This window comes from Varroa destructor, unplaced genomic scaffold (assembly GCF_002443255.2).
Source record: "Varroa destructor unplaced genomic scaffold, Vdes_3.0 BEIS01000002.1, whole genome shotgun sequence".
Taxonomy (NCBI): domain Eukaryota; kingdom Metazoa; phylum Arthropoda; class Arachnida; order Mesostigmata; family Varroidae; genus Varroa; species Varroa destructor.
Window position 1 is genome coordinate 32,000,648 of NW_019211455.1, and position 24,244 is coordinate 32,024,891.

At 38.4% G+C, this 24,244-nt stretch overlaps 1 protein-coding gene across 3 annotated transcripts in view; it reads left to right on the top strand.

Annotated features, from left to right (window-relative positions):
• The first annotated feature begins 1,664 nt into the window (after nucleotides 1–1,664).
• Nucleotides 1,665–24,244, top strand: part of LOC111244098 (acetylcholinesterase-1-like) — a 41,141-nt gene continuing 18,561 nt past the window's right edge. For 2 of the 3 annotated variants that reach the window (XM_086978480.1, XM_086978481.1), the window contains exon 1: nucleotides 1,665–2,824. In XM_086978480.1, coding sequence (XP_086834606.1) covers nucleotides 1,748–2,824 — 1,077 coding nt within the window. In that variant the 5' untranslated portion in view covers nucleotides 1,665–1,747. The remainder of the gene's footprint in view (nucleotides 2,825–24,244) is intronic. The other variant, XM_022790741.2, reaches the window with a different exon arrangement.

Here is a 24,244-nt window from a genome sequence, read left to right on the forward strand (position 1 = left end):
GTGTAAATTTGCTATATAAACATTTTCTTAAATGGATGCGCCCGGTCAAAGAGACTTCCCGAACAAAGTACAGAAGCGCATGACTACATCTTGTACAGAAAAACATAGCACCTGGGGATCTTATAGGATATGGTAAAACGCATGTGTTCCGTGAGTTGGTTGAAACGAATAGAATAATGATGAATTAGAGAAATTAGGGACGAAAGGTCGCTGTCATTGACCCGCATCTGAAATGCGATGATGCGAAAGAACGCTGAATGACTTTTCTGAATACTGCTGTTGCCGATTTGCCCCAGAACCTATACCTCAATTTGAGCTTGTTTATCTAAAGCGAATACCTGTATACTATTAAATATTACTTTAGGTGCTAAGCAAGCCCCTGTGATTTTTTACGGGGCCTACTGCATGCGTTAACTATCCAATTGGACGTTCGAAAATCTCGATATGTTTGAGTGGATAATATATTCTATATGATAAATTCCACAACTTCTGTCAGCTTCATACATAATGGCCTTGGAAATATGATTCCTATCGGGTCTCAAGTAAACGCTTCAAGGGTATGTCTCATCGGTTAATGGTGGGACTCACATCAGTTAAATAAAAATACGAAGCATAACTTCGGCACTCAAGAACAATGGCGGGCTTCTGTCTTGCTTTTGTTTGCTGCTTTCGGCTACCGCGAAAAAGATCGAAAGCGTACAGAGATCCGAACCAGATCATTGCTCTTGAGACATAAGTTCCTGGAGTCATATACGCGAATCTAAATGTACTGCACACACAACATTTGTATTTAAAAACAACTCGTTTGTAGTACAAGCTAATGGATAGCAACACCGTGTTAACAGTTAGCGGCTGCGTGGACGTAGCATCATACAGAAAATAATTCTTGACGTATATCTTTCAGTGTAGGAATCAAGAAAATTAACGAACATATTTAAGTACAATGGTTCCTTTGCCACCCAACATAAAAATATGGCCCGAATAAATGTATGTATTCCAAGATTACAAGGAATGTGTCATGCTTCTGTGTTACAAGCATAAGCGTTATAAATTATAGAACGCTTACTGTAAAGTATATTCTTTGTGTATATATATACAAATAAACCGTTATATTGCGCTGCACGTCATTATTAAGGTTCACGGCACTGTACTCCGTACCTCTTTCACCATATATCCGTACATTCTGGCAAGAGGGGCAATTACCTGAGACGCAATGTAGCGATTAGCATCTTGTTTTTGCCATATAAGTCAAGCGTAGAGTCGGTCTGTGGTCACCGTCCAGATACAGTTCTGTTATAAATATACAAAGCAAAAGACCTCCGGATGTCAAGATAGCCTGATCTATCATGGCGGATGTGAATAACCCACGACAAACCGTGGGTTGATGTATTTTTATCGCACACGTATGTTGTTGCGTCGTTTCGCCCTGCATTATTTATGTTTAGTGATGACGCTTGCCTGACTTAGCGTTGTACTTCTACTCCAACTGCTAATATTATTTTTAATAGACACTAGACACAAAACGAAGTTATCTATATATCGTACCAATGCTGGTTGTACCGCTTTTGCTGGAATAACCATCAGCAAAGAAGCGCGCTCGCCGGAAAGGGTCTTCTTGCGGCCCTCACCAAGGTAACACTTGGCGTCAGCCAGCGTCCATCGACTATCGGAAAATCGTCGCCAAAGGCGACCCTTACTTTTAAAGTGGACACGCGCGAACCAGTTACTAAACAGATTCATGTGAAAAATGTCTCCGGTATTGAACAGTACGACGTGCTCAACCAAGATATATATAACACGGACTCTATCAACAATCATATGTTTCATTTGTTTAATGTCATCATCAATTGTAAACAATGTGGCAGCCCAGGAACCCATCGAGGTGCAATACGTGAACGTCAAAACCGAGGTGGGTAATCTGCGTGGCTATAAGATGAGATCGATCGAGGGTAAGGATATCAATGTTTTCATTGGAGTACCATTTGCCAAACCGCCTGTGGGAAAGCGTCGTTTTAAGCGCCCCGAACCTCTGGATCCTGTCGACCCGAACATCACTAGAGACGCACTCACGAAAAAGCCGATGTGTCCACAAATCCCGATGATTGTACCAGGTATCAGGCTCGAAAACGAAATGAACGATGATGATTGTCTCTATATGAATATTTTTGCCTCAGCCGACACGTCGAGCTCAGAAAAGAAGCCTGTTATGGTGTACTTTTATGGGGGCTTCTACCAGTGGGGAGACAATAACCTTGCTCTGTACGACGGAGTGGAGTTTGCAGCCGAAACCGATTCGGTGATCGCTTTTCCGGCATACCGTGTCAGCTTGTTTGGCTTCTTGAATTCTACGGGTAAGTCGGCTCCTGGGAACCAGGGTCTGTTCGACCAACTCTTAGCGCTCAAGTTTATCCAACGCAATGTGGAGTTTTTTGGTGGCGACCTCAACTTAGTAACAATTGCTGGACAGAGTGCAGGCGCCATTTCAGCCTCAATACATACGTCGTCTCCAGCTACAAAGGGTCTATTTCGTAGAGCTCTTCTGTTAAGCGGAGCTGCGAATACTTTAGCGTTTTTTAAAGAGGCAGACGGCCAGAACCTGCTATTCACAGTAGCCAACTTTATGGACTGTTTCAACAACAATCGTTCGGTAGTTGAACAATATGATTCGATGGCGGACTGCCTGGCGACAAAGGATCGTCTAGCTTTACTCGATCAGTTATCGAAATTGGATGGAGGATATAAGCTAGCCTTTGGTCCCGGCCGGGACGGTCAGATCATTGCAGGAGACATCCGCAGGCCCACGACCCTCGAGTACAATGTTGAGGTAAGCTAAACAAAATCATGCGTCGGATGCGAAGAACATCCGAAGAATTAGCGTACATCTTGACTGAGGGATAATTATAGATAGTGGAAAACTATTTGCTGTATTATCGTCTATTCTAACGAAGTGAGTTCTCGAGGCTATCGAACAGTTAACTCTGCAGATTCAAAACACCTAAAAACTGCAGCCGCTTGTGATAGCCTTGAACCAGGACAAAATACAGCATCAGTAATGATAGTGGGTGTCATAAATTTGGCTGGATGGGCAGCCCAAAGGAAATCCGTCATATCATGGAAAAGTCGTCTGCTTCGTTCGTACACCCAAATATACTGCTTGGGTTTTAGCCCGGTATAAATTATTTCTCGGAACCCACACGTAAATTACATTGCGGTTCAGATACAGCCCATCGTCAAACAATGACATGGACGTAATTAATAACATTTAACAGCTAATGAAGGCAACACTAATATTTTATTAGTTAACTAAATTCGTATTTTAATTCTCAGTGAAGTAAGACGTGTTGTTAAGTTGTTTTCATTTTTGGCAGCACTTCTCTAGGCGCTGAGTAGCATCTAATAGCTTCTTCAATACCTCTTGCTTGCTAATTATGTGCCTACTCAATAGTAACGCCTTCGTTAATCACAATGCTAACTGCCAACGTAATAGCGTCTTTCGATACCACATACTGAACCATTGTCTCATCACCTAGCCTGAGCAGGGCAAACAATCATGTTATCAGTCCACTAAAGTAGCTATCTAAGGGTCTAAAAAATCTAAGGGTCAGAATATAAAAGCCCTTTTATAGATCTAGGAAAGGTTTACGCAAGACGAACAAAACAGCAGCTACAAATAAACGACAGGACATCGTAATATCTATTGAAATTCAGACTATGCACCCTTTTTACCTTACCCTACAAACTCGTTATTTAGTTTAGACAGATCTTTTTGTTTGAAACTCATAGAAAATTGAAGACTCTTTGGAAATCGAATCAGAAACACCTTCGATTATAATCGCCATCTCGACATACGTGAATTGTGTACTGAAGTAGCAGACCTTAAATATGTATAGTAGTCTTTACCTAAAAAACACAGAGCAACCTTAAGTCAACAGTCGGTCAGTAGACAAACATTTAACAAACATGTACTCATGGATTAATCACGATACAAACAAACAGCATAGCTTCTATGACCTCATTTTTGCCTTAACTCCTTTACTACTACAATACATATTATTACCTAAAACTTCTTGTACCATCGTCTGTCGACCTCGAATCCTTGTCTAGATTTGTGTCCCCTTCCGAAAATTATCCAAAAAACATGCATTCGATGAAGCATTTGGTTCTTCGTAATAGGTTATTGTGTTTAGGAAGGGTGAGCTACCGTCAGGTAGCATTTATTTGGTTATAAAAACTCCAGTACAAAATGAAAATGTAAGGTCTTCGAGTGCAATTATCAGTACGTTTATTATCGAACATTCGGTTCATCAAAGTCACTACAGCCTTTTTGAACTGTTGCCAAATCTGCTCGCTATCTACGCCTTAGATCATTAAAAGTAGGCCTATGAACATTTTCGAAATTCGTTTAAACACAACATTCATACAGGTTTACGAAACGTGATGATCGAGCACTTGGTTGTCTAAATAAATGCTCGTTCTATTAACGAAGACTGAGTTGCTTGTAAAAGCGCACATTATTAATGGTTATTATCCTGTTTTCCGCGACAAGTGCGCCCTCTCACTTGCGGTTGTTTCTCGGATCTGTCTCTAACGTAATTCTATAATAGTGAGAATGGGTAAACCAGAATGGTTTGGAGATTTTTATTGGAAACCGACAGATGAAATTCTATCTTTGCAAATTACTTAGCAGCGGAAAATACCGAATATGAATTATTTTATTGTAAATTAGCAAGTTTAATAATGGGGGCAATGTTGTTACCTGCCAGACCAATACCAAATCGTTTGGACTAAAGCACAATAGACGATAACATGATGGTACAAATATAGTAATTCGGAATAATGCTATAAAATATGAAGACCTGATGCTTGTGCATCTAATGGTATTATTAGAAGAAGTCCTATGTTCAGGTGTTTTGAGAAAGCTGTGATTTTAATTCATCCTGTAGCTTACGGAGCTAGTTTGCCGAAGTCTGTATCTGTGTAGCCGGAGCAGCTTAAGGGCAGTGATTTTTTTCTTCTAGGATCACAAAGAGCGACGTGCATGTATTGGTTAATAGATCGAGCGGCTTTCCAATGTTCGAGTGGCAGCTTCACTACCGAGATACCTCCCTAGTCGTCCATGTCAAAGCTACATGATTACTCCATTTTTGATTTTACTGTTAATATATTGTTTGAAATAGCTATAAACACACTTCGTAGTAAGCGACCAACATTTCTAGAGCTGATATAAATCTTAATGAACTTCAAGGTTTATATCAGCTATTATTATATATAATGGTTATTACGTTACGAAAAAATGTTGGCCATAACATGATACTATGATCCTGTATATAATTCAGCTAGTATTTAGGAATTATGATTATTTCGTGCATATCAAGGTACAGTTATCGGACAAAAGGGAGAAGAACAATATCTGGTTGCTAATAGATTCTGCTGATCCCACAGCTTCGTGCTTTTCCGCAGAATGTCCAAAGCTTGATACAGATTTGAAAAAATGACAGCACGCAGAGATTATAGTTTTCGAAGGAAGTGGAACATTCTTGTCGCGATGTAAGGGTCGTAATAGGCAGGTCATTAGAAAAGAGAGACGTTATCATTATCATGAGTTGTTCTGAACAAAGCGCTTATACGTAGAAACAAGCTTGTACACGTAGGCACGTGAGCGATACAGAGTATTGTTTTAGTCACCCTATATCCATCTCCAGCTCATCTGTTTGAAAGGATTATGCAACATTTACAATAAGCCGGCAAGAGAAAACGAACTCTTATGTTGGGAAACATTTTTTATATACCTGTCCTGCCCAGAGTAGGTCTGCTTTGTGTACACCTGAATAGCGTGTACAGTTTTAACTCGTTTGTTTATTTTGGAGACGTGCATTATGACGCATTATTATACTTATACAAATTGCTTTGTGCCAATAAGTTTTATCCCGTTAAAGACACTAGGATTATATCTTTTTAACAAAGCCAATTTTAAATTAATTTCAAAGTCGTATTCCTTTCAAAGGCAGAGTAGACTCGTCTATCTATAATCTAATCTTAGGGATACGTTGTGGCCTAGGTTTGAATCAGGGCATATACAAACTTCGTTTCGTGTCGGGAGCCAGCTGTCTGCTGGAATGCCTAACGGCGTTACTGGAGGCAAAACTCTAGATAAAAAGACCCATAAAATCAATGCGACATTCGTTTAATTGATTCCAGTAAAAACTGTCTCGTATTCGATAAAGACCCATAGGTCGGCATTTACGACTAAATACAAACCTAGGCGCCATATTTAATTTGGTGATTAGGTGTTTTTCATGCATTTTTTGTAAAATACGCATCTCTCTAGCAGTCGTTTCAGATTGTGCTGGCCAAACGATAGCGGCAAGTATTAATTATTACGCTGTACGAACTATTTTATACTCTTACTGTTTATTTCTTTGGTGCTAATCTTTAGAACAATATCTAGCTTCCATTCTCAGTTAGTTTTTCGTTATTTGCTATTTTATCGGCCTTGAGATAGCACCGTTCGGTATTCGGCTGATGGTAAAATCCACCATACAATCATAATATATCCATGTATTATCTATCTGCATATATCAAAGAATTGGTTAACCGATGAAGGATATCGCCTACGGCTTCCGAGCGATCGTCTTAGTTGTTGAACGAGAACAATTATTTGCTTAAGTGGATAGGACCTTGGGAATAAAGCCAACAAAATCTCCAATGCACCTATAGCTCTCACATTCAACACAGTGTGCACATTAATTGAACCCATCAGACGCTCAGATCGGAACAAATATTGCTATTATACATATTATGCTCAACTAATCATCTTGCTAAATTTCATTCTACTGCAATGGCATTTTTTTATTTATTCATATCTTCTTAATGACAACGGCGATAAGAGTACTCTTGGGTATCTTCACCTAGCTGTCAAAGCGTTCATACATATACAGCCGGCTCCAATCGCCCGAAGTTTACCTTAGACAAGCAAAATCATTTGTTATGTGTTCATCATTGCCTCACGTGAAAATGATTAGGTGATAATTGATGACCATGATATTTTATCTGCTACGAAACGTCTAACAGACTGAATGTTCAGAGACACCATTGGATCGAATCGTAAATCCTGCTAGTAGGTCAAACACTTTCCATGTAATTAGTTCTCTCCAATCTGTGTTCACTGTAGTTAAGAGCTATAGAATATAAGAGTCGAACAAGTTCTCCGAGGATCATCTTGAAGTGCAGCAAAAGTAAAATAGCAGCCGAACTACTCGCAGATTTGCGAAAATTCGAAATGTTTGACCAAGATGACCTGTTCTTAGGTGACAATTGTAATAAATTCGATATACGTAAAAATGGTAATATTGGGGACCTATCGAACTTACCCGAAACAGTTATCGTTGCACTTCACCGTCATAGTGACCGATTTCTTCACGGGTGATGAAGACGAGTCAAATAAAAATGGCACAGTATTTACTGTTCAACAAATTATATTCCCATATCGTTTTCACATATGTTCGCTAACATTATGTAACTATAAGCCTTATAATTTCGGAAGGAACTCGTTTATAACAGTGAAGCGAGTCCTACAATTAATTATCTTAATAACAAAGTATAGCAGTAACTAGCATGATGAAGCTAAGCGTAAATACAGTTACGATTATTGATAATTCTAAATTACTAATGAATTTTTGTGTTTGGAGAAGGGGGTAGTCGTTTGGAAGCTTAACGATGACGCCGAATACAGAGTTCGAAACATTTATAATACAATACACTAGGATCGATTCCAGCACGTGTATCTGCAATGCGGATTTTTATTTTAGATATTAAGACAATCTGCCTGTAATGGGCACACGATACTTGGGAACTTTGCACGCATGTTTTGTGAGAGAGCTAAGATACCGAAAAACATTTTAGGTGATCTGGTATTTTTCATGTTGTTTGCAACAGTTAGATATTTCGTTCAATTCACTCAGTCTCAACTATGAAAATAATCTTATCATGAAGCTGAATTAAATCCGATTACGAAACGGCTGTCTATGAGTCTGAAGAAACGTTGTGCTTTTTTTTTTTTTTTTTTTTTAAAATACGTGCGGATCATAAGTAAATACATTTTTTTCCAACCATTGAATCTGTTCCTATTAGATCATTGTTTCGGAGCGATTTATGCAAAACTCCAAACGTACCAAATCCGATTTTCAGATTATACGAAATTGTTATTTTCGGGCTAGGAAATACAATACGCGCCTATCTTTCAACAGCGGAAATACTGAAGCTAGAACTGTCCTCAATGGAATCATGCTAATTGCAAATCCTTTAAGAAAAAGACTGAATTCATTCTAACAAGCCTTTTACTTCCCCTTATGGGTAGTTAGAGGTGGGTCACTGCTCTCGCGGCTCGGTTTCACCTTTGTGATGTATGACCAGATAGAATTTGACGACCAACGAGTGCAAATGGCTACGGCTTTTATGCGAGCGTTATAAGATGACGATTTCAATACAGGTACCAATGCTACAAGATTATACTCATAATCTCGAAATGTCGGACGCATTTTTAAAAGTGAACTATTTTTACCTGATTTCAAGGTCTTCACGACAGTAAATTAGAAGAAGTGGAACATTTATTTAATCTTCTATGATGAATTAATTAAATACTTGAAATCATCGTAATCTAGCTAAAACGAAAGCTTGAGCAACGAAATATATTTCGAATTGGTCTGTTTATTGTCGTGTGCCTTAAAGAACGTCGATAGACCACACACGCTAGCATGAATGCGTTATTTTCTTTAAGTAACTGCAACATGACGCACAGATGTATACATTTATATATTTGTATGATTCAACTGAATTCAACCTGATACTCTTCCAGCCAAAACGACCACGGCTCAATTATTACACATGTTACGATGCGATGACATAGAAAAGTCACAGAAGAAATATGCTTATGAATAGAGCTCCAATTCGACCAAGTGTACTAATAGATGACAAGCTCAGCGAAACAGATATCTAAAATTTACATTGTTCTGAGTAGAAACAAAACAAGCATTCCTAAGGTTTTGCAATACGAATGGTGAGAATAATAATAATAGACTAAAAATTTTTTTAGACTAAAACAAGAGAAAGTATACGGAATTAACGCTCGATCACTTGTCGTGACTGTAGGGTATAAGCGTCGTGTGGAATAGTAAATCAGTGACAAATAGAAAACGATACTCGTGTTCTATGATGCTGCCAAATAGTTTTCAATGTGTATTCAGTTATAGTTTTGTAGGACTAGTTTTCACGAAATGAAAACATCGTCATAGAAACTCTAGTTTTTTGTTGTAACAGACGTTATACTAACCTACGGTGCGTACGCGACATAATGGTTCGGATTCATGCTCTTAACAAAAACGTAACATTACTGAAAAAGACATAAATGTTCCTTTGGTACCATCAGTAAATCACCAAAATCTACTTATATGATTTCCCTGAAGCGGCTCAATAACGCGGTCACCGCGTTTAGGTTACTGAAGCAAAACGGATTGGGTTCTATGTGTTTTGTATAGGTCAAGGCTAGTAAATCGGAATGCGTAAATTATAAGATAACCCTCATAAAAGAGACATTTTCTCCTTTCACTGAACTATTACACTTAAGAAAATCGGCAAATAATTTCATTATATCAGGAGTAATCAAGTGTCATTATGTAAACTATTTTTCAACTCCGAACGATAGATTTAAATTGAGAGAAATAATAATCACTATAGCAAAAGAGAGATACAGTGATAACAGAGAAACTGAGTTGTTCCGTTACGAACTGTAACATAGAGTATGAACAAACAGATACCGTTAAGTAACTGATTGTGCTAGATATATTATCACGGATTGTTGTTTCTTACGCAATCACTGCCCCGATGTTGTCGTTCAGCCCTCTCATTAGCTCTCATGTTGCTTCCGTACATTATGCTGATCACGCTGATGTTACGAAAATGTTTAGAAAAAGGAAGCACTTTTTATATTTGTAAGTGTCCAGAATAGATAGCCCTATCAAGGTCGACAGCTACGCGGGACCGTAATGGCGACTTCATCTTCTGCGATAGAATTGAACACGGCCATAACTTTAAGTGGAACTTTACGTAGAGACTGAATTTTACGAAAATGGCTTTTGTTCAACTTGATAGTAAATCAACTTATTTAATACAGCTTAGTTCATCAGGTTGCTAATTGCATCGTCGACATGATCTATGAAACATTTTTATGAGTATACTGATCTGGGGCTACAATATGTTCTTCTTAGCTTTTTTTTTTTGCTACGGAGCCAATTTGCTTGCTACATTTGCCCTTACCGCTATATAAGGGCACGCTATATATGGAATGGATAACGTTTTCTCCCCATAGCGGGCACCTAGTGACTACGCTATATAATAATCATACGCTTTTGATTATAATCGGGACGCTTATCTTCTTCACGCGTCCTGTACAGAGATTGCCAGTCATCACTGGCAAGTGTTAAAGTTATGGGCAAACAATATGTTCCAATAGGATAATAGCCTACGCTTCGACGCGCTTTAGCACGCCATTTGAGCGATTCGCGTGTTTGCGTTATCATAATCTTAAGCTTTGTGATGGCCTGATATGGTACATTGGCTTACAACGATTTATGTGCGATACCCGATATTGTAACACTTGTAATGCCAATCGAATGAATCAGAAACAGGATGCGGGAAAAAGACAACAGAAATATTGGTATATGCCTAGTAAAAAGAAATAAATATTAATTGCTTACGGCATAATAGACATTGTAACCAATGTATCACCTATATGAAACGCGTCTAAGGTTCCCAAGAGGCACGTCTACAGAAATTATGTATATATTAGGAAAACAAACTTTCTACCAATTGGTAGTTATATGGGTTGACTGATGGGCCTCTAGCGAATATTGCCATGTGGGCGCTTTCATGTGATTATTAGGGCTTATTTTCTGTCACAACCTGCTTCTTATACAAAATAACGTCTTGTTTCAATGTTATGGGAGAGCTTCGGGCACCGGACTGCCGCTTCCATTAGGTGGCGCTGTTGTGTTTTGTGCAGTTGTCAATGTTGTTGTTCGACCATCTAATTCCGAAGTCGAAATTTTCTGAGTGGCCGCCAAGATATGGCTGCAGTGATTACGTGGTCGGGGTTCCCAATGCAATTCCGTACAAACAACTATCGGTAGCATATGATCGTCATATATATGCGTTTATAAGATTCGATGAAAGCAGAGGTGAGGGAAACAGGAAATTTTTTTTTCTTGCTTTTGTATAGAACCACCCTCATGTCAATGTTAGCTTTCAATGGCAAATCTATACTGCGATAAAAAGATATTTTTGTACATGTGCTTAACACGCCAATTTAGATACGAGTGAGTGGGTTAGGTCGCTCGCCGTTTTTTGGAGCAACGGATCGGGGAGGCGGGTTTGTTCGACGTTGACGGTAGCTAGCCTACCAAATTGGGCTCAAATTACGGAATGGCGCGTATGGCAGGGGCTTAGGTAGTGGCCCTAGATCCAGGTAGTGCGGCAATAGCTACAGGGCCTCATTCTGGCGTGCTATGGTGTGGAGATTATGAGGGGAGAGGATCAGTGATATGCCTTTAAGCGAAACCGAGCAAACGCTTCTTCAGGACGAAGTCGGTCCCCCCTTGAAGTTCTTTAAATATTAGACAAAAAGGAAAGTCCTTCGAAGATTTCATCAAAATCAAGCGGACCTTGATAGCCGAATTACAGCTTTATTATGACTACACTATCTTTTCTGTCTAACGTTAAGGAAACAGCAAGGCCTTATCACCTTGGAAAATTTCATCGAATCAGCAAACCCGATTTGCGGCACCTTGATTCACGTTGAAACTGTTTAACGGAAATGCATTTGTTATATATATATATATACATATATAAGTAACAGGCGTATCTCTTTATTGGTATTCATACCTGTATTTATGCTCGCATTTCAGAAAGAACTTATGGCTAGCTAATTTTGTATTTCCAATAGATACATGCCCAAAAAAATCGTATACATCATTTACACTGGATGCTACGTAAGTTATAGAATCATAAACTGCAATTAACCCTATCTTATGATCGAGGTGATAACCAAAGGCAACGGATTAGTCATTCAAAGTTGTACAGCTCCCTCTGCACAGTTTTTTTGCGTACTCTATGCTAGATTTCATTTAATGCTCGACGGCAAAATAATAGTATATTTACTCTACGAAATCTCCCACATAATTATAATTTTGCATGCATCAGTGAGTTTTTCTCAACAGACCCTATTTAGAGATCGAAATATGCACTTCAGCTAAATTACCTAAAATTAATATCTTCATCCATTTGTAAGGTAACTGGTAGATGTAGGGCCTATAATGGCCTGATTCTCGAAGTTAACCGATGTACTAAAACTATTTGAAATTTTTAATGTTATCTTTCCTTCTTACCGTTTCATGCTTCATGTATTGCTATATATGGTCAGCAGTGCCCCTTCTATAGGTTCATTGTAATTTATTTATATACAGTGTAAGAAATGCATGTAAAGTCAGTGGCAACCGATAGAGATTTCAGCTGGGAGAAAAGTATATTTTAGGTATCCACTCAATTAGCCGAAGTTAAACGGCGGAGCAGGCCGAGTGGAATTTCAGTACCGTACAAATGTGAAGTCTACGTGTAGATCGACTGGTCTGAGAAGTTCAATAATGACGTGCTGGGAATGGAGGATGCACCCTAACCTAATCAAGCGTGTGAGATCTATGAGAACCTTTCGAACGCACTTGTAAAAGAAGGCGGTTGACAAACGAGGAAATGAAACGGAATTTAGTCAAACATCACGAACCCGTATGGCCCATAAACTGGATGGGAAATGTGGCTTCTCATTGTATCTTAACGTTTCGCCCGACGCCGAGAAACACACAAGCACAGATCTGAAAATTTCCAAATTAACTGCGACATAGCAGATCATTGTAGACAGCGACGGCAATACATGATATATCAATTCGAATCAAAAGCAACGTTTTTGTTAGGTGTAGGTGTTAGGCGCGAGGTAGTGAAAAAAAATAGTCATCTACATCTAATTTTACTAACTAACTAATTTAATAGATCTAAGGTTTATATGAATGTGACCTTAACGCCGACCAATGATAATCATACTATTATTTTATTTATAGACATTAAACGAGGCGTGCTCTTAAATAACTATTAATACCAATATAATATATATATATATATATAGTAATAACACTAATGAACTGAGGACGTAGATGCAAATTATATGGTTAAAGTAAAATAGGTTAATTATTAAAAAAATAAAGGGTTAAAATAAATGTTTAGTGAATGTAGCGTACTTTGGACGAGATGAATTTGCTGGATATGTATGTAACAATTCGTATTAAGGCTATGGAGTGTATATGCGTTAAGCGATCGACGTACCTCTATACTGGATATGCAAAGTACCCTACGGATATTATCCTATAAGCGTTATAGAAACCTAATGCAGCTGATGGTGGTATTTTATATATGACTTATATAGTAGGTGTCAGTGTAATTGAAAGGCGCCTACCGTTAGTGATTGTTCGACTGATTTATATAAATAGCAGGATAATGGTTTAGTCGCTTTCATTAGGTCAGTACTGGTTGTATAGGAAGGTAGTTATTCGATGATTGCATAAGCGATACCCATAGAAGCAGAGCCTACTAGGGTAACGTGTCCCATCGTCACTGGTTTATCTGAATGGAAAATGGTCTTACATGGGTTTATATATGATTGCTCCGAGTGTCAAACAAGGATAACGATCAATTATACTCGTAGTTTTTTTGCCGGTTCACTTGTTACTCCGTTCACTGATCCATTACGTTATTACGCGTGACAAATAATGCTGCTACCTTAAAATTAAATAGGCCAATAAAAATTTACACACATATATATGCTCTATTTGAAACACGGGGTTACGGTTGCTTCCATAATTTTCAAACACAGTCTTTCGATGAGTCCTTATAATGTATTATGTTTACTACGAACGGGTATCACACGTCGAAATACCTATTCAACTACAATAAATAAACAGTAACTGGTAGAGTGTAAATAAAATCCTTTATAGTGATTCCGCTATTATGGCACTCTTCTATCTTAATATGCTAATGTTTACTTATTTAAAGCTTACAGCAAAAAAAAAGTACTCTAATATGTAACAGCTTTCATTAAGTCTTGTTTTATTAAACCTTTCTGTGCACCTTTTTATAATAGAAACTTGTTTCAACTCTACCTAGTTCAAGGCGCTCTCATAGCTACTATAAGCGCTATATGCAAAATATGCATATTTCAATAACGTTAAAATCGATATCAACATAAGAGTCATAGACAACGCACGTTTTACAAAACACGTTGCGTTAGGAAACGTATGCGGTCAATAAAAACAAGGAGTTTCTTTTTTATCTTGGACGTAGAGTGGACAAGTTCGGCCGCTCCTCATTTTGCGAAACACTAAATCAATACGAGCAATAAGCCTTCACAATTTTTATTTTTCCACCATTAATATGCGTACGCAGTTAATGCTATAGAATTGTACGAAGTTGGGAAAACTTTGCCTATCTCAAAAGTCTGCGCTTGCTTGATTAACTTAGCTGCAATATATGCATGTATTTTTCGCAAATTGATAGATATTCATTATTTATATTTTATAGTCGTTACGTTCGATTATCGTCATTACATACGTCTTCTTATCGTCTAAAATCGCTAAAATCTAGTATAACCTTTTAAGGTCGTGAGCGTCTCTTAATAAGCGCCTTCATTCAATCTTTCCCCTTGGCCAAGTCCCCTTTCCAAGGTACTGGCCTGGTTTCCAGCACCAACAACCACGTATATCATGACCTGGTCCCAACCAGCCTGCCCCCATCGGAAGAGCAGTTGGGGCTAGATTGAAATGCGGTACCACCTACCACAATACTAGTGACGTTCGCGTCCAATGCCATGGTATATATTGATCGGATTTCCTAACAAAATTTTTTTAACACAGTCAAGTATTTTTGGCCTGTATACAAGTTCTCGAAATCACTTCTTTAGGTATAGCATTAAAGGCCTGTCCTCAACAGAAGGCTAAGCAAGGATGGGTTTATCTGGGGTTTCTTTAACTCTAACTATTAAACAACTTTCTAAGAGGTCTACGTTTGAAAATATTGTTGTCATTCCTTCTTAAATCACAATTTTAAGACCCAAAAGCACTGACGTCAAGGTTGACGTATCGTTCAGCGCTTTCCTAAGCTCATGGATTTTATGTTGAAAAAGGCACAAAATCACAAGTAAGTATAACTTAAAATTGTGACAACACTAATAATCGAAAGAGAACTAGTTAACCAAAAAAAAATCTAGGCTTGTAAATCAAGTTGCATTTGTTTCAACTGCACATTTACTACGTTGCTTCTATTCTTGCTATCCATAGTTATACGCCTTAACCTGTTTTAGTAACTAAGTTGCAGGACAACATACTTAATGGATACGTATCCTAAATAGTAACTGTAATATTATTCAACAGGAATCCAATTTACATCACATTCAATAAATAGTCTTATTACCTGTAATACTGATAATCATAATGATAATGAAAGAAACGTCTCAGATCAGTACCAGAAACATAGCCGTAGGCCAAAAAGTATCTTTGAAAGATATAATTAAATTATGTACCACTGTATAAGAGAATCCAGTAAACGACGTGCTGGGGCTGAACTTCTGGAAGGTCAATAATACGGAACGAAGACAAAAACCAAGGAAGGTCATGTTCTGTTCAACAGAGACCTACGCATGCTTATACGGTCATTAGCTGTGACAACAGTGATGAGCGCTAAAACCAACCAGGGCTAGCTATTCTATTGAAGGCCAGTTCTAAATTTGTTGCTGCACTTTCGGCAATCTTAATTTAATTACTTAAAATAATTAAATAATAAAGTTCATATAATATTCATGATTTTTCTAAGTGCGACCCATGTAATCTTTATTCTAAGTCCAACTTCTAACTATACACCGTCGTCGAGTCCAGGAAACAGTTAAGGATAACGCGAAGAGGCACAAAACAAAATTCGCGACGAAATCGAGACCGTTTTGAGTTTATCCTGTATGTTTGCATTCTAGGTTAAATATGTAGTTGATTTTTTTGCAACTTTCATAATTCCTTGCATTTGGTTTGGCAACAATGTTTCAGAAATCGCTATTACTTTAATTTGATTAACAAGACGCAAGCGTAGAGCCTTCATGTTATCAGCGTTTAGTCTAAGTACATATAAAACGTATAGAATTTATCTTAAAAGATCCGCGAGGCTTTGACATTGAACCTGAACTACAGATATCGTCCATACGACAAGTTTCTACCGTAATTCTAGACGAAGCTACAAGCAAATGCTGGTTAGAAGCAATCATATCATAACGACAACCAGAAGATTTGATCTGTCCTTACTGAAGACGGGAACCAGCTAGCATGCGCTGCATTTACATAGTATAGTCCTGTATCATAGCGCTGATATCAAGGGATTAGCTGGGAAGCGCTTGAAACGATTACCCCGTTGCTAATATTAGGCAGTTAAGGCTTATAGAATATATTTGGGAATGTACTACAATGCTTTATTTGTTGAATCTTTATTTTATCCGTCTTTTTAGCAACCTACAGATTTTGCTGTAGCCAAAATTATTTGACGGGGCAAACTGTTTATTGATTATAAAATAAAAATGACATTTAGAAAAGATTTAAAATATTAAAGGTTAAGATTACCAAAATTGTATTTCTATACGCGCAGGAGGTTACCCCATTCGGGTTTAGTTAGTGATTTTGAACTTGGAGCCTGCTCTGGTTTTGGAACGGCAATACACAAATTCGAATATTTTTCGAGAACATTTTGCCTTTGTCCAGTGTTCGTACGTGGACACGCCTTTTGCGATATGACCTGATAGACCATACTGCAACTGTGGGCATTGTAAAAATATTCTTCTAGTATTTCTAACTAGTTAGTTTGGCAGCAATTCCAAACACCGCTAAATAGCCGCTTATGAGTTTTACCTGTAAAGATGCTATGTCAAACAATGGCAAGGCATGTGGCTGCGGGCACGAGATGCGAGTCACATAAATCAGAGGATCGACTTGAGAAAACATCGCGCACTCAATCACAGTATGATGGGTAGTCTGCTCACCAACGTTCAACGACCTAAAAAGCCAAATCCCTAGATATTTGATAATGTCAATCTGTGCAAGTCTCGCCTTAATAAGGAGATATTAATAATGCCGATTTCGGCCAGTGGAAATAATAGTCCGATGCGATTGGTCCGCAAAGAAAAAAACGTCGAAGACGTATTGTGATTTCGTTCTCTGTGTTCTCGTTCGATATCATTGGCATACGTGTACAGATTTACAAAAAAATAAAGGCCAATTTTATTTATTCGGTAAATAGTATAAAGAAAAAGTTTTTGTGAAGGGGGTACTTAACCAATATCCTATACCTGCTCGCTTCATTTTGAAGAAGCCACAGTTGACTTTTACCACAAATATTCTATTCCCCAGCTTGGGGGGCGATGCACCGAGAACTGCAGCACTTGAGGAACGATGATAATCGAGTAAATATTAAGATCGAGCACCTTTATCTATGTTTAAACACAAGCCTGCTTACTTAGAAATGGCTGATTATCAAGGTAATGTTCAAGCTTAGTTCAGTTATCTACTAAAACCCAGAAGTTAGCTATGTTCACCCAACAAAGCTCCCGTCTCCACCATTTGCTTACAAGGTGTAAAAAAGTGGCCACAAATCTACGCGTCAACTATTAGAAACCTGACCAAAGTAAATGTTGACGTAAGCTTTTGATGTTCAATATGAAAAAAAGCATTTTTTAAAGATCTGCTCTACCTTTGCCTATGCGACATATCTGTGTAACCTTCGACAGAGAAGCCTATTATGGTTAAGTTACCACAGTGGGTTTCTCCGTCAATGATAAAAATAGTGTTGTTTTATTGATTATTAAAATGTTGTATTTTTATCAAAAAAAAACAATAATTTCACGTTTAGCAACTGTTGAAAATAACGCTCGCTCGTGTAGAATCGTATTTGTCAGGGTGGCACAGTTGTCCGCAGTGGAACTCAAGCTTTTGCCGTCGTGGTATCGAACGCTCATCGAACTTAAACTCTACGATGACTAATGTGGCCGTTACATACAGCACGTAGAGCTGTACGACAAACATTATTATGCTTTACTATTATTATTTATATTATGTGTCAATAGCAGAAACGCATCTGTTCGTACTGGCGATGTATGATTATATGCAGGCAAATCTCAACGTACCGAATCATACAACGAGAGAAAATACCCATCTAAAAGCCTGTTAGTATCGAATACTATTTCTTTTCTTTTCGAATTAATTCGTAGCAAGGGTGACTTAGGCGGCTATTTTTGAACTTTGCAACTCAGAGGCTACCACTTGGTAGTATATAATAGTCTTATGCATATGGGGTTGCAGTTAATGTATTGCATACGTGTGTACGTACGTCGATTTGGGAGGGGAACCGAGTTGTGACTTTTGAATCCGCTGTCTAAGTGTGCAATATAAATGGTAGTTTTAGCTTTTTCAGTGTCTCGTGACTTCGGTGGAAAACGCTTTCAAGCTATAACGTATTGAACTACATCTTCGCAATTAAGCGGTATAATGGATTTTTACTGATGCATCGCATCTGTTTTACCGTATCTGCCATAGACGACAAACTTTCTCACACAGTTTCTTTTCGGAATGTTGTTATGAATGTGTTTGCTGTAATAATATGTATTCGCAAGTCGAAAGATATGTATCGACATATCATTATCTCATCAAGGCTCCAGAAATGGCCAACGTTGCTGACGGAGAAGAGGGTAAGATATGGCCCATTTCTTACACATCCGATTATTAGCTTTGGAGTAGCTCAGCACTGGTATATTATAGACTTGTCATAGATCTGTCGTACGTTTCAATGCCAAGTCCGATACAGCTTATTAATCAGCATTCTACAAAATACTCAGAGAACGATTATGTGGACCCTAGAAAATGTTTGTGTCATGTGCATTTTTACTTTGATTTTTTATGTTCAGTAAAAAAAAATCGGACAGTTTTATATTCTTTACAGCATGGGCTTCTTCACTACTTAAAGATCTACCACCTTATATTGTACACGTAGGGGCGAAATTATCCAGAAGTGTATGAAAAACACGCAATGACGTTATAGCGGTATAAAACTGAAAGTGTCAATGCAATTGTCATGGTAATATCTGTGATAATATTACACAACGAAAAGCTGTCGCCAAAGCTTTATTTAGCCGAGCTGTTTATTCCGTTTGACATAGGACGTTTATCATTTGGCGTTTGCATTCCTACTGTGTGTATTCAATAGTATGATGGTGGTGTGTTTGTACGTGTTTTTTTTTTTTGTTATTCATATAGCACTTGATTCACTACACTCGAAGGCCAGCGACACACGTTAATAATAGTCACTAACTAGTCAAATTCTACGCTTTGTACGTAGTTCAAGGGAGATTGATTCTTCGTGTATCTATGTCGAAAACAAAGATGTTTGCCTCGGTGACAAATGTTGTAAGATAATTAATAAAGCTAGAATTAAAGAAGTTTGTAATTAAGTTATTTTTGCCCGTCAAGTGAATGTGATCAAGAGCAAAGAGGGGTTATTGAATCTACTAAACTATTGTCAAAGGGAAATTCTCCCGGGCATAACATGCGTGAACCAGAGAACTTACCTTCGATGTAAGAAAAAGACATAATCAGTTGCACGGTGTTCTTACTCAAATGTTTAATCAAAACGTGACAACCTTGATATTTAAGGTTATAGACGCTTACCCCCCCCCCCCCTCTCCCCCTCACCAAAAATCAAGAAGCCATGACAGTAAGGGTAGCTGTTGGTGTTGCCCTTGACAAATCTAAGCCCTTGTATAACAAAAGGACTCTGAGCATCGAATATTGTTTTTTATTATGATGGACAAATTGCTATTAGAATATTGAACAGAAAATGTGGGTATGAGGTTGATACAACACATACTGTACAATAGCGATGATCCATAGGTTCCGTCCTCTTGATGGATTGACTGATCAATCGATCTATTTGGACGGACTGCACCTACTACCCTGTCTGCAGAAAAACATGCATGACGCTTACCGAGATACGAACATATACCAATGAATAGCGAACAGATATCTCGATAATGACAAACATCGCTTATTTTGTCGTGGTATTAGTTCTAGCAGTGGCTATAATTGACGGGCCGCTGTTAATAATAGGATAAAAAGATGTATATATTTATGAGGAATTAGTTGTATGGGAAATCTTGTTTTTTATTGCCGATTTGACCGGTAGCGGAACTGTTAAAGACTATTCGGTATTCATTGGCTCTATTGTGACGCCAAACTAATATATAATATTAAGATCAAGCTATGCCGCTCTACCGCTATGGTGACTTGCGATACTTGAGGATGGCATGTCTTTTAGAAAGAAACATCTACTCAATGAAGTGGGTCCTGGTCATTGTTTTACTTACCTCTCTTTCTAGTCGACCGCACGCTCTGTCATAGCGGCTATTTTGGTCTGATTTAAAAATTCTGCCACGTTCCTAGACTGGGATAAGAATACAAGAAGATATTTCTGTAGCACGTAAAAATTCTAAAGACAGCCTGTAAGCATTCTTAACTCAAAAAGAGGCGAGTGCCTATCCTTTGCCATACATATAATCGTATAGTACGAAGTTCACTGTACGGCCTAATCTTTTTTTTATTATTTTCTGAGTTATTTATCATCTATAAATAAGTCGTCCCTCTCTCTGAACTGCTTGTAGGAAATTAAAAGGTGATTAATAGGTAATTGTTATACCTCGTTCTCATGGCATCCTTGACATTGCGGAATATTTGTCGATAGGCTGTCATGCGCATTCGAAACTTTGACACGAACCACTAGTGCCAAAATGGGCAGTTTTCGTACGATTGGACCCAGAAACGAAAAACGACGATTGGAAACAGGGTAGCAATAGGAAATCTCTGCTGATTACACTCCCGACGCGGCGATTTAGCCCCTTTGCAGTTAATTGCAAGTTATTGCAGTTAATTGCCCCTTTGCAAGAGTTCGATAGAATGGCGAAACATCTTGAGACAAAGCCATTACAGCAAGAACTTGTCCAATGAAAAGTTACCGTGCCTGTATTCCGATACTAAATGCTTTATGTGACAGGACTGTGTTTTGCACCTACAGATCGTCGCCTAATAGCGTAATTGAAAAAATCTGTCCGAAGAATCGGAACAATGTACATATATACGCAGCGATGCATGCTGTGATCAGATATTGCAACACGCTTTGTCTTTTTTTTTTTTTTTTCTGCTTTTACTATCGCTGTTCATTAAAAAGTATAAAAAAAATTTTTTTTTTTTCTACAGTAATGAATGGCAATTCTATGGGACAACATTAGCTGTTTGCTGCAGCCACCGGTGTTATAAAATAAAGCTTAGCGTTTAAACATAATTTATTGTCACAAGGATCACGAGACGGGAGGGTCGTCAGCTGAAGTGGAGTGAGTACATAAAGCAGGAACGCCAAAGATGTTTCATCCCTATCCTTCACCGTCCGGTAATAGTCATCAAACAAATAATGACGTCTAAAATCTACTATGACAACAGTGGTCGTCGAAATTATTTCGGCTGGGGAGGTTTATTGCGGTTATACAATAGCAGACATTCGACCGTGATTCGATTGCGTCATAGAATGATGATGACGTGTTAAATGAGTTCTGTGGGACACAACTGCAACTGGAGAAAAGACAGTAGCAATTACGCAAGCTGATGCGAAGATTATTGTTAAATCGTGTTTTATGTGTCTCCGTTTTAAGATATCCTCGATGGGAGGCCGACGCGTCTACGTCAGCCACTACCTCACAGTCTATGTCATTTCTCAAATACAGGTGATAAAAGTATAGGTCTACCGCTGAATTACCTGTACGAGTCTCATATTAAGCAAACAAGTGAGGATATCTGAGCTGAAATTGGCTGGTACGGATGCTAAGCCCAGGGCGAAATTGCGTGTGGTACAATGGACCGGAACGAAACAACAAGTGAAGACAATGTTTGGTGAACTCTATTCTTTAGTGGTCAATTGTTCCTACAAAACTTTTTGAGACGCAATGTCACCGTGTGTACGCTTCTTCATGTCGTCTTCACTGTCTATCGATTTAGCTTTCATCGAACGATCTCGGTAGCTAATTGTCAATAATGGCAGTCCATGATAGATTCACACAGACCGAATGTTTTTCGTCCCCAGTTCATCGAAGGAGGGTCAGGGTTGTTCAAGAACCCCACAAGAAAAGGAAGCATTGGAGTACAAAACCATTCCTAGAAATAACCTGACCGGAATAACATTTTCTGGACGTTATATATTAGCGATGTCTGTTGGTATCTGTTTTTCGTCCCCATAACAATATATATTTCTATATCTTCTTTTAGTTTGAAAACATCTTTTCAGCAGCTAGCAATTCCTTGTTTAAATATGTCGAAGGGTATGCTCACATCTCCTTTGGCAATTTCAACAAAATTTTTTGTGCTTTATTGCAAAGATTCTATTAGTCAAATGTCCAACTTGCCCCGAAGAAGTTCTCGAAAACACTCCCCGATCGCATGAGATTTACCGTTTGAATTCGTTCACTTAATCATAGCTCAAGCTTGTACTGCTAGCCACTTACAAATAAACCCGAATGAAGTTAATAACATTAATTAAACATTTTCGAATTTGCTTGCTCATATGTAGCAGTGATTCTTGCTTGTTGTGTGTGTTTTTTTTTAACAGCTGTACATATATAGCCGTATGATAACAGGTAGTCCAAATGTTTTGACAGTCATCTGGGCTCGTCTGTACGGGCTCTTCTTGCGTCCTACACACCATTGGCTCGGCTGTTGCCAGAAAGCTAACATGAGACTAAACTGATCCATGTATTCTTTCTGGTGCGTTCTTAGAAGATATCGATCTTTGAAGGATGTGTGTGTAGTCTTTTTTTCAAGGTGCGTTAAAGCTTAAACGTGCACCTCAGCATGTTTTGACTTAACACGACCAAAAAGGCAGAATAAACGTTTTCGCTGGCTTATTTTTGGCTCTCTGCCCTCTCTGGCCGACTGTGGATAGTAACGCTTCCACAGTTTGCTATTGAGATTAATAATATAATGTTTGACGACAACTAATAACGTTCGCTTAAGCTTTTTGAGACTTTCAAAACGTTCATCATAACAGACAACAAATACATAATCTTTCCAAATAACTATACGAAGGTTTGCATTCTGACGTAGAAAATAACGCAAGCTTCTAAGATAATCAAGATACATTTTAACTTGTTCCGTATGCTGCTCACATCAGCGGCAATGAAATAGGATAGGACAGATATAGCTAAAACACCGCCGCCCCTTGTAAGCTACAACAATACTGCTCGAGAATATAACTAACCTCAATTTGGTTTCAGTACGACGTGTCTTTGAGTGTATTTTACCTAATGGTCTATACCGTACGATCCATACCGCTGAATCGACTAGCGTCAATATACAGTTCTATGGTAACGTTCGTATGGTACGTTCAGGACGTCTTTAAAGTACATGGACAACTAGCGAAATAGTCCTCATGCCGATGCGTACGGAGAAGCTACTAAGGTGTTACAAGGCCTAGATGCCAAAATTCAAAACGGCACTTATATTTGATTCTTCATTGACTGCAGTAGACGCTGGACTGCTAAAGTTCCCTGGCAACTAGGACCCCAATGATGGGCTTAGCGAAAGCAAGCAACACCTATTACAGAAGACAACATTCTTATTAATAACAACGTATTAGGAACAGATGTGACAAATAGCAACGGAAATGAATGACAGAATAGAAACTTTTATTGCCATGCGCGTGTATGTTTGCATGGAGCGAGGTCGTAGCGCTTGGACACCGATTCGTCCGTTGACTCCGAGAATCAGCGCCAATGTTGAAGTTGGCATTGGTACTGGTGTGCTTTTGACTATTTCAAGAGGAGGACACCTATTGTATTTTATAAGAGCTATATTGAATGAAACGATTCCAAGTGTCAGTCCCTTATGAAACCGGGTCAAAACGTTATGTAATTCATTCTAAACGTGAAAGACGGCTTTCATGTGGAATATTCTGAACAGCTCGCTGCCGTACACGACAGATGAGGGGAGAACTGTGATGACACAGGGCTGTCAATAATGAAAACACTTGTTGT